Source organism: Martes martes (assembly GCF_963455335.1).
Source record: "Martes martes genome assembly, chromosome: 13".
NCBI classification, from domain to species: domain Eukaryota; kingdom Metazoa; phylum Chordata; class Mammalia; order Carnivora; family Mustelidae; genus Martes; species Martes martes.
In genome coordinates, this window is record NC_137901.1 from 83,540,060 (window position 1) to 83,549,460 (window position 9,401).

The following is a 9,401-nucleotide window of genomic DNA, read 5'->3' on the forward strand; positions in this document are numbered from 1 at the left end:
AGCCCAAGGCAGAGGCTTAATCCACTGAGCCACCCAGGTGCCCCTCTCTCTCCCCTCTTATATTGAAATGTCAGTCCTTTCTAATGCCCTTAGTAAACAAAATAAAAAATTGTAATTTATGTCGGATTCCAAAAGTATTTTGAGAATTTTATTGGTCTATAAAGTGAAATTTGTTAAAAATGTTCTTGGCTATCTCCTCTTTAAAGAAGAAATTGCTCTTCCTACGTCTGGCAAAGGAGGGAGAACTACATTTCCCATAATGCCTCGTATCCGGAAGGAAGTGAGACTCAACACTTCCCGTGATTCCTTTATAGACCGGAAGCCGGGACCTTAGTTCTCTTTCCCATCTTGCAAGGTAAGAATGGCGGGGTCTCTCTGCAAGACTCGATATCTGGATCCCCCATCCTTCGCCATCCGAATCAGGAGGGTATCAAGTGGACATCTGCAGGAGTCGGACATGCTCGGGGCCAACTGAGAGGCCTCCCAGACGCTTCATTTGTCTCGCCTGGGTTTGCGCGGGGGCACGAAGTGGGTGAGGTGGGGTGCCAAAGAGGATCCGGAGCTCCCGGCTGCTTGCCACTCTTCTGGGCTGGGGTTACAGGACCCTTCTGGAGATCCGTAGCGGGGTAGGGGGGCGGTAGGGACCAGGATGGTGGTGCGTGCTCCGGAATTCTGGGTTCGGGTTCCAGAAAACGCCTCTGAGCTCGTCGGAGCCACGTTAAGTTTTGGAGCTGAGGCCAAATGCTACTTTCCCTTCTTAACACGTCCGCGACCGGAAGTCGCCTCTTGGCTCTGCGCGTTTCAGTCTGGCCTGAGTTTGGGCTGGTGTGTGTTCTCTCCTAAGCCGGATTTCTTAAGTGAGACAGCAGTCTGAAAAGCTCAGAAAACCTGGAAGCAAAGGGTTTCAGGGTCCAGCGTCGCTGCTTCATAAGCTGTGGCGGTTCGTGAGATTTCGAATTCGCAGAACAGGAATAAAGATCGAATGGAACAGGGACTTTTAGCCACTAAATATTTAGCAAACAGTTGTAAGATGTCTTCAAATTCTTAAAAACTAACCACTGTGAGGGTATTGCAGGTGTGTGTGGTTTGGGGTTTTTCAGGGAAGGGGTGAAAGGATGTCACGGCTACTTGGGAAGAGGGTGAGGGTTCGAGGGTTCCTCGTCTCGGAAGCCTGTCAGTGTACTGTGTAGACATGTTTTGTCATGAGATAACTGGAGAAATGCCTTTCTTTTTAAATGTGTGTCCTGGTAGATGGCGGGCGAAAAAGCTGAGAAGCCGGATACTAAGGAGAAGAAACCTGAAGCCAAGAAGGCTGATGGCGGTGGCAAGGCTAAGAAGGGTAGCCAGAAGGCTAAAACCCCGAAGAAGGGGAAGCCCCACTGCAGCCGAAACCCTGTCCTAGTCAGAGGAATTGGCAGATACTCCCGATCAGCTATGTATTCCCGAAAGGCCATGTACAAGAGGAAGTATTCGGCAGCTAAATCTAGGGTAAGGGGTGAGGAGGATCACTGACCTTGACCTTTGTCTTCACCTTAGAAATTTTTGTCTGCCTGACTTTGATGCATTTCTGTGACAGGTTGAAAAGAAAAAGAAGGAGAAGGTTCTTGCTACCGTCACAAAACCAGTTGGTGGTGACAAGAACGGTGGTACCCGAGTGGTTAAACTTCGCAAAATGGTAAGATTTGGAAGAGACTGTAAACGGGAGGCTTGAATACCGTGAGGGGTTTTTTGTGTTCTCAGGTTTTAGAAGTTTGTGTTGGCCAGAAAATGACTAATGGAGGATTCTGGGTTTACCACCAGGCCTCTTAAACGTTTGTTGTTTGATCTTAAGCAGAGTTGCTTTTCTTCGCCGGTAGAGCAGGAATAAAGGTCTGCCTCACAGTGTTGGGAGAATTGCGTGGGGCACGAACTCTCCATGTTGCCAGGCCTATAGAACAGTTACGTACCAGAGGACTGTTGCTTGGCTCCTCTACCTATGCACAAGACCCAACACTTCATCAATGTTTGCTCTGTAATTTCCATTATGAAAATATTCCTAGGTGTATTACAGTCATCACAGTTGAAAATTACTGCTCCAGAGGGAAAGGTGCTTCGATTCCTTGTTACTGCTTTTGTGGGCTAGTTTTCTGTTAGGTAGTAATGTTTGTGGTCAGAGTAGGAGGTTATTGTGTGTTATTTGTCATACACTTAATAGTCTGTGTAGGGTCTTGTTTTTACAATAAATGAACCGGCGGTCCTGATCTGAACTGTGGGGTTTTGTTTCCTTTTGTGCATAACCTGGGAGTGATGCACATTAACGTGGAGGATGTGAACACAATGAAAAAACAAGCCATGTGTCCTTCATAACCTCCGAAATGTGTGTCAGATGTGTTTCTGGAGAAATACAGTTTAGGTTAAAGTCAGGGACTCCAGGAAAGCTTGAGTCACCGCTGTGCCACAGTGTGTGATGATAGGACAGAGTATGAGAGCTTGCCATGTAATCCCAAGTCTACAGAGGTAACTTGCTTGATGCTTTGTCTTTGCCTGAACACTCAGCTCCTTTAGTTAAATGGATTCCAATCCTCTTGTGTTTTGCATAGGAAAGGATAAGCAGCATTTACCTTTTCCAAATTTACTATGGCTTTGGAGAAGTGAAAATGAAATGCAGCAGTGTAAATCATTTAAAATGGGCGAAAAGGGTGTAGCAACCATTCTGCTGTCACAACCAACTCTGCTAATCTGATTAGCTTGTTTAAGTAAGTTGGACCTATGGATTCCTTACAGCCTAGGTATTATCCTACTGAAGACGTGCCTCGAAAGCTGTTGAGCCACGGCAAAAAACCTTTCAGTCAGCACGTGAGAAAACTGCGAGCTAGCATCACCCCTGGGACCATTTTGATCATCCTCACTGGGCGCCACAGAGGCAAGGTGAGCAGAGCAGACGCTTCATTCAGCTCAGGGGCTTGAGGTGCTTGGTAGTCATGTGTTGACACTCTGGGTAGAGTTTCTGCATTTGCCTGTGGTAGCTGTCATTCACAGAGGGGGAGTGGGGGCGGCAATACCAGCAGCCCAGGCACTAGCATGACGTGTTTAGTCCATAATGTACAATAAATTACTATCATTTCCTGCTGTTGGGAATACGTATTACAGATGATTTAGTTGTCCCTGTACCCAAAAGTATTTATATATTTCAGTTACTTAGGATAGCTTTGCAGGGATAGAATTACTGAGTTAAAGAATGTTAATTTTTTTATTGTTAGAGGTAATAGTTGCTCATTATAAACAAGCGTGCAGAAGTATTGCTCATATCCAAGTGTCGCCCCTGTTGGTTAATTTGGTATGTTTGATTCTAGAGTTGCTGAGTGAATACATACTTAGAAATTTCCTTTACCAAATTTAGAAGCATAAGAGTTGATTAATTCAGAAATCTGGTTTTAATCACAGAAATGTCTGATGTGTCTGTCTGATTTACAGAGGGTAGTTTTCCTGAAGCAGCTGAGCAGTGGCTTGCTACTTGTGACCGGTAAGAAGAACCTTGGATTTTATATTCTCTGAAATCTGGCATTTTTTTTTTAAGATTTTATTTATTTATTTGACAGACAGAGATCACAAGTAGGCAGAGAGGGTGGGGGAGAAGCAGGCTCCCCGCTGAGCAGAGAGTCTGATGCAGGGCTCGATCCCAGAACCCTGGGATCATGACCGGAGCCAAAGGCAGAGGCTTTAACCCACTGAGCTGTGCAGGCGCCCCTGAAATTTGGCACTTTTAAATGTACTTTCGCTCCCACCTACGTGGAAGTTCCAGTGTTGAGCTTATGTGCCCTATTTCATTGTCTTGCATACACCTGAGTTCTAAGGAAGCAGGTATTTAAATTTTACGTGGCAACATAGCACCAGGTAACTGCCACCTGAAGAATGGTTGGCTGTTAACCCTCCGGGAATGGTCCTGCGTGAGACTCGTAAGTGGTCTGCCGCTTACGAGTACAGTTGCCAAACAGGTAAAAAGCGAACTGTTCACTCTGGAAAGCAGTGCTTGGTTTAAATTTGTCAGGGACCTGTGGCTTTGGCCAGCATGTGTGAGGGACTGTGCTGTCTCCCCACTCAGGTGACTTAAGATTCAAAGAAGAAACCGTAGACAAACTGAGATCTTGAGAAAGTCTGGATGCTGGCTGTAAAAAGGGCAGTTTGAGAGTTCTTCAAACTGAGTAGAAAATTCAGTACACCAGGTTTCTTTAAATTCAAAGTCTGTTCTTAAGTCTTTGCTTTCTCTTTTCCTCAGTATATTGATTTTTTTTTTCCTTAGGACCTCTGTCCCTCAATCGAGTTCCTCTGCGTAGAACACACCAAAAATTCGTCATTGCCACTTCTACCAAAATTGATATCAGCAGCGTGAAAATCCCCAAACATCTCACTGATGCTTATTTCAAGAAGAAGAAGTTGCGTAAGCCCAGACACCAGGAGGGTGAGATCTTTGACACCGAGAAAGAGGTAAGCTTCTCATTCTGTCTTGGCCTCTGATAGCTCCACTTCCCTAGGTGGGAGTGAAAAAAGTTTTCACAAGGAGTTGACAAAGAGAAGTTGTTAATAATGAGGAATATCTGGGGAATGACATCATTCCAGATGGTGCTGCCTTCAGTGATTCTTAATGGTGTTTGAGGGCTCAGCTTAGACTATTTTTTAAGATTTTATTTATTTGACAGAGCACAAACAAGGGGAGCAGCACAGGGAGAGGAAGAAGCAGGCTGTCCACTGAGCAGGGAGCCCGATGCAGGCCCCATCCCAGAAACCTGGGTCATGACTTGAGCTCAAGGCAGGCTCTTAACCAACTGAGCCACCCAGGCACCCCAACTGCTACTGTTCTACTGGGAGTTCACACTTGTTTATCCTTTTTTGGGCGGGGGGGGGTGGGGAGAGAATCTTAAGCAGGCTCCATGCCCAGCTCAGAGCCCCACATGGGGCTTGATCTCACAACCCAGTGATCATGACCTGAACCAAAGTCAAGAGTCAGACGCTTTACTGACTGAGCCACCGAGATGCCCCTACCCTTGTTTATCCTCGATGTGTATTAAAGTAGACAAAAGGAAAAGAGCTACTGTTTTTGGTATATTAAAAACAAGGTTATACTACACTATTTCACAGCCCTCCGAGGGAAAGATGATCAAAATTGCTTTCTAAATAACCCTGGGATTGAGTACTTATGAGATAGGATTCCTGAGTCAAATGGAGTCTGGTACTTATGCCCTACTTTTAAATGATCTTCTTGTCTTTCTCTCCCCTAGAAATACGAGATTACAGAGCAGCGCAAGGTTGATCAGAAAGCTGTGGACTCGCAAATTCTCCCAAAAATCAAGGCTGTTCCTCAGCTGCAGGGCTACCTCCGCTCTGTGTTTTCTCTCACAAATGGAGTTTACCCTCACAAACTGGTGTTCTAAATTTCTTACAAAGAACCTAATTAAATAACTGATCCAGTTCCTTTGTGTCTTTTTTAAAATGTTTATCTACCTGGAGGTGTGGCTTGACTCCTGGCCAGCTTGTAGGGTCTTAGCCTCTGCTGAGAGGAGGGGGAATTGGGAGGGCGGCACCAGCTGCAAGGGAGCCGCCTCTTCGGCTTGGCGTCAGCATTTTAGCTTCTGAAGTGTCTGGCTTGTCACCCAGCACCCACCCTATGAAATAGCACCATTTCCCTGGGCACCACAGAACAGGTCAGTACTGGAGCAGGAGGACAAACTGCCCTTCAGGCCACAGATTTTCCTTCCTTTGACGATGATACATTTCTCCCCTATTGGCCCAACTCAATCATTGCTGTTAGTCTTCTGTATCTAGTTTTGTCTTTTGGTTTCTTTTTTTTTTTTTTTTTCCTAAAGATTTTATTTATTTGACAGAGTATATGTGCTGCCGAAGCGAGCACTATTTATTTGACAGAGATCACAAGCAGGCAGAGAGGAAGGGAAGCAAGCACCCCACTGAGCCACCCAGGTGCCCCGAGTATCTAGTTTTTTAAAAGTACATACGTCAAATGAATATGATATATCGTCCTTTTTTTTTTTTTTTTTTTTAAGTCAAAGCTTCGTATGCTATACATACTATTACACAGTTAGCAACGTGTTTTGGACGTTCTGTAAAGTCCATCTTCACTGATGCAGAAGATAGTGTACCATTATATGGATTTTTTAAAATATCATTTGTAATTGTGTACAAGGTAGTAAAACAAATACAAGTGTGCACACAGATGAGTATCAGGTAAGAAATATTTTTGGCTGGGGAAAGATTTACGCATTTGAATTTTAGCAGATTGTGCTAAACTGCCCTCCGTGGAGTTTGGGCCAGATGTTCTGTACAAGAGTGTCTGTTTCTCCACGGGCTCGCTTACACAACGGGTCCTCAGATTTGGGGTTTTGGCAGTAGATAAGTGAAAGATGACCCTGGTGGGTTTTTTGAAGTTGCTTTTATTGATAGTTTACATTAGGTGAGATTCATGATTTTGAGTGTGTAGTTCTGTGACACCTGTGCAATTGGGTAAGCATCGTGACTAGGAAAGTTCCCTCACCACTCCGGGTAGTCCCTGATCAAACTTCTGTTCCTGTAGTTCTGCCTTTGCAGAATGTCCTCCTGTACACTACTTAGCATAATGTTACTGAGATTTATTCATAGCCGTGGCTCGGTAGTTCATGTCCATTCTGGTAGATCCATAGGTCACTGTCCTAAAACTCACCCACCGAAAGATACTTGGGTTGTTCACAGTTCCTGGAGATGATGAATAAAGCCACCCTCAACATTCACATACAGGTTTTTGTGTGGGTATGTTTTCTGTTCAGTGAAAATGCAGGATTGCTGGGTTATATGGTGAATGCACGTTTAGCTGTGTAAGAAACTGGCAGACCTTCCCGTTTTGCATCCCACCTGCATGTGTAACAGTTCCAGTTACTCCACTTTCTTCTCAGCGCTTGGTATTTCTGATTTTTTTTTTGTAATTGAGATGTAATTGACAACTATCAGTTGGTGTACAGTTCAGGGGTACAAAAGTAATGGTCACTACCATTAGTCTAGTTAACATCCATCACCGTGTGTAGTTAGAAAATCCTGTGAGACTTAAATCTAGCAATTTTTTTTTTAATATTTTAATTTATTTGACAGTGAGAGGAGGAGAAGCAGGCTCTGCTGAGCAGGGAGCCCAGTGCAGGGCTCAATCTCAGGACACTGGGATCATAACAGTGAGGCACCCAGGCATCTGAAATACAGCACACTTCAAACAATGATAACGGTATTACTGATAGTAGTCCCATGCTGTGTGTTACATCCCCATCCCCATGATTGTCTTTTTTTAACTAGTCTCTCCACTAGGTATGTAGCATGTGCTCTTGACACATTTTTGAAACAAAACCAAACGTCACTTCTGGCTGTGGTCTCTAGTGGTTCTTTATAGCTCAGGTTCAGTTCCAAAAGTCATTTTTGGCCACAAGGCCGGCTGATTGGCCCATTTGTTAAGCCTGCTCTTCCTCTCTGCCCTTCAGACACCAATTAGGAAGTAGGTACCACAGGTTACCCCATTTCTGTCTGACCTGGTTTACCTTAAACTGTGTTATGATGACTGAACAGAACTCAGAAACACCTGATTGCATCTATTTGTTACTGAAAGATAAACTCAGAAGAGCCAAATGGAAGACCTCTATGGCACAAGGGGAAGGGTAGTGGGGGAAGCATGGATTTTGCATGTCCTCTTCAGTTAAAGGAGGTAAACCCCTCCTGGCTCCTCTGTATTCACTAACCCAGAAGCCCATCAAACATTGTTCAGATTTTTTTGTTATTTTCTCAGAGTGTTTACAGATGTTAATCTCCAGCTTCTTCCCCACCCCAATCCCAGGCCCAAAACCACACCCCTGCCCCACCTTCCCTTAAGCCTAGGGAGGGCTGTAAATTTCAACCTTATAATCTAATGGGCTTCGTGGTGACCAGCCCCATTTTGAGGCTGGGGTCCTATTCTAAGTCACTGTATTAGCATAAACTCAGTATGATCTAAAGGAGCTTCTTAACAGTAACAGTAACAGACCCCTCTATCACTGGGGAAATCCTGTGGGTTTTAGGAGCTCTGTGCAAGGACCAGGAGCAAAGACCAAGTACATTTTCGTGTTAATCACATTCCCCATCTCAAGATCTTCAGCTTAATCACATGGGCCAAGTCATTTTTGCAATATGAAGTAACATACACAGCAGTCCAGGGATAAGGGCATGGACACATTGGGGCCATTATTCAGCCTGTGGGGCCCCCCAAGCTGTCATGACCAGGGTCTAAAGCCCTGTTTGCAACTTTAGGGACTCTCAAACTTTGAACAGAGCTTGGTGCTGCTCTGCAATGCACAATGCAGAAAAACAAAATACGTGTGAGGAAAGGCAACAATGTTCTGAATTTCCCCATACCTTATACAAGTATAAAAGTATAAAACTGGAATTTGTTCAGGAAAAGGAATAATCCATTCAAAAGATACCCATCGAGTGCAGTCAATTGAAAATAGTGCAGAGGTTAGTGTTAGAGCTTTGGGAATGGAGAAGACTTGGATTTGAATCCTGGCTTTGCTGCTTATTCATTTACCTTTTAGATAATCAATATAATAATGGGAAATACTATGGTTCTGAGTATGCACTAAGCAGTTAAAGTATATACTTTTTTCTGTGTAATTGTGATAACATATAACAAAATTTTTAAGTGTAAATTTTTTAACATTTTTAACATTTCTAAGTGTGCAGTTCCTGTTGTGCAACCATTACCACCAGCCATCTCCAGAACTTTTGTCATTCCAAACTGAAGCCCTGTACCCATTTACCACTGACAACCCATTCCCCCTCTCCCCAGCCTCTGGTATCCTAGTCTGCTTGGTCTCTAGAATTAAACTATTTCATGTACCTCACATACACTATTTGCTTAATGCACTTCGCATGATGTCTTCAAGGTTCATTCGTGTTGTAGCACGTGTCAGTACTTTTACTCCTTAAATGACTGAATCATATTTCATTGGGGGGATATATTACATTTTGTTAACTTTCACCCATGAATTCAGGTTTGGGTTGTTGAACCCTTTTGACAACGGTGAATAAAGCTGCTATGAACATTGATACAGATATTTATTCAAGTCCCTGCTTTCAATGATGTTTGGTATATATTAGAAGTGGAATTGCTTGGGGGTGCCTGGCTGGCTCAGTCCGTAGAACATGCAACTCTTGATCTTGGGGTTGTGAGTTCAAGCCATGCTGCGTGGAGAGATTGCTTTTTTTTTTTTTTAAGAATTTATTTATTTATTTGACAGAGATCACAAGTAGGCAGAGAGGCAGGCAGAGAGAGAGAGAGGAGGAAGCAGGCTCCCTGCCGAGCAGAGAGCCCAATGCGGGACTTGATCCCAGGACCGTGAGATCATGACCTGAGATGAAGGCAG

At 44.1% G+C, this 9,401-nt stretch overlaps 1 protein-coding gene across 5 annotated transcripts; it reads left to right on the top strand.

Annotated features, from left to right (window-relative positions):
• The first annotated feature begins 315 nt into the window (after nt 1-315).
• RPL6 (ribosomal protein L6) lies at nt 316-5,446 on the top strand. 5 transcript variants are annotated; one of them, XM_080822282.1, is made up of 7 exons: nt 316-355; nt 1,252-1,488; nt 1,577-1,675; nt 2,764-2,907; nt 3,454-3,502; nt 4,280-4,464; nt 5,256-5,446. In XM_080822282.1, the coding sequence occupies exons 2-7, from the start codon at nt 1,252-1,254 to the stop codon at nt 5,406-5,408; spliced, it is 867 nt and encodes a 288-aa protein (XP_080678408.1). In that variant the 5' UTR covers nt 316-355; the 3' UTR covers nt 5,409-5,446. The 5 variants fall into 5 exon arrangements, with proteins under 5 accessions (XP_080678408.1, XP_080678409.1, XP_080678411.1 ...); XM_080822283.1 differs by having other exon boundaries at nt 339-532; XM_080822285.1 differs by having other exon boundaries at nt 346-509.
• Nucleotides 5,447-9,401: the final 3,955 nt, after the last annotated feature.

Bases quoted from the DNA above. Each gene is read 5' to 3' on its own strand.
- RPL6 (XM_080822282.1), top strand. From the start codon at position 1,252: ATGGCGGGCGAAAAAGCTGAGAAGCCGGATACTAAGGAGAAGAAACCT. The intron at 2,908-3,453 runs GTGAGCAGAGCA...TCTGATTTACAG, and splicing joins CTGGGCGCCACAGAGGCAAG to AGGGTAGTTTTCCTGAAGCA. The intron at 3,503-4,279 runs GTAAGAAGAACC...TTTTTTCCTTAG, and splicing joins TGGCTTGCTACTTGTGACCG to GACCTCTGTCCCTCAATCGA.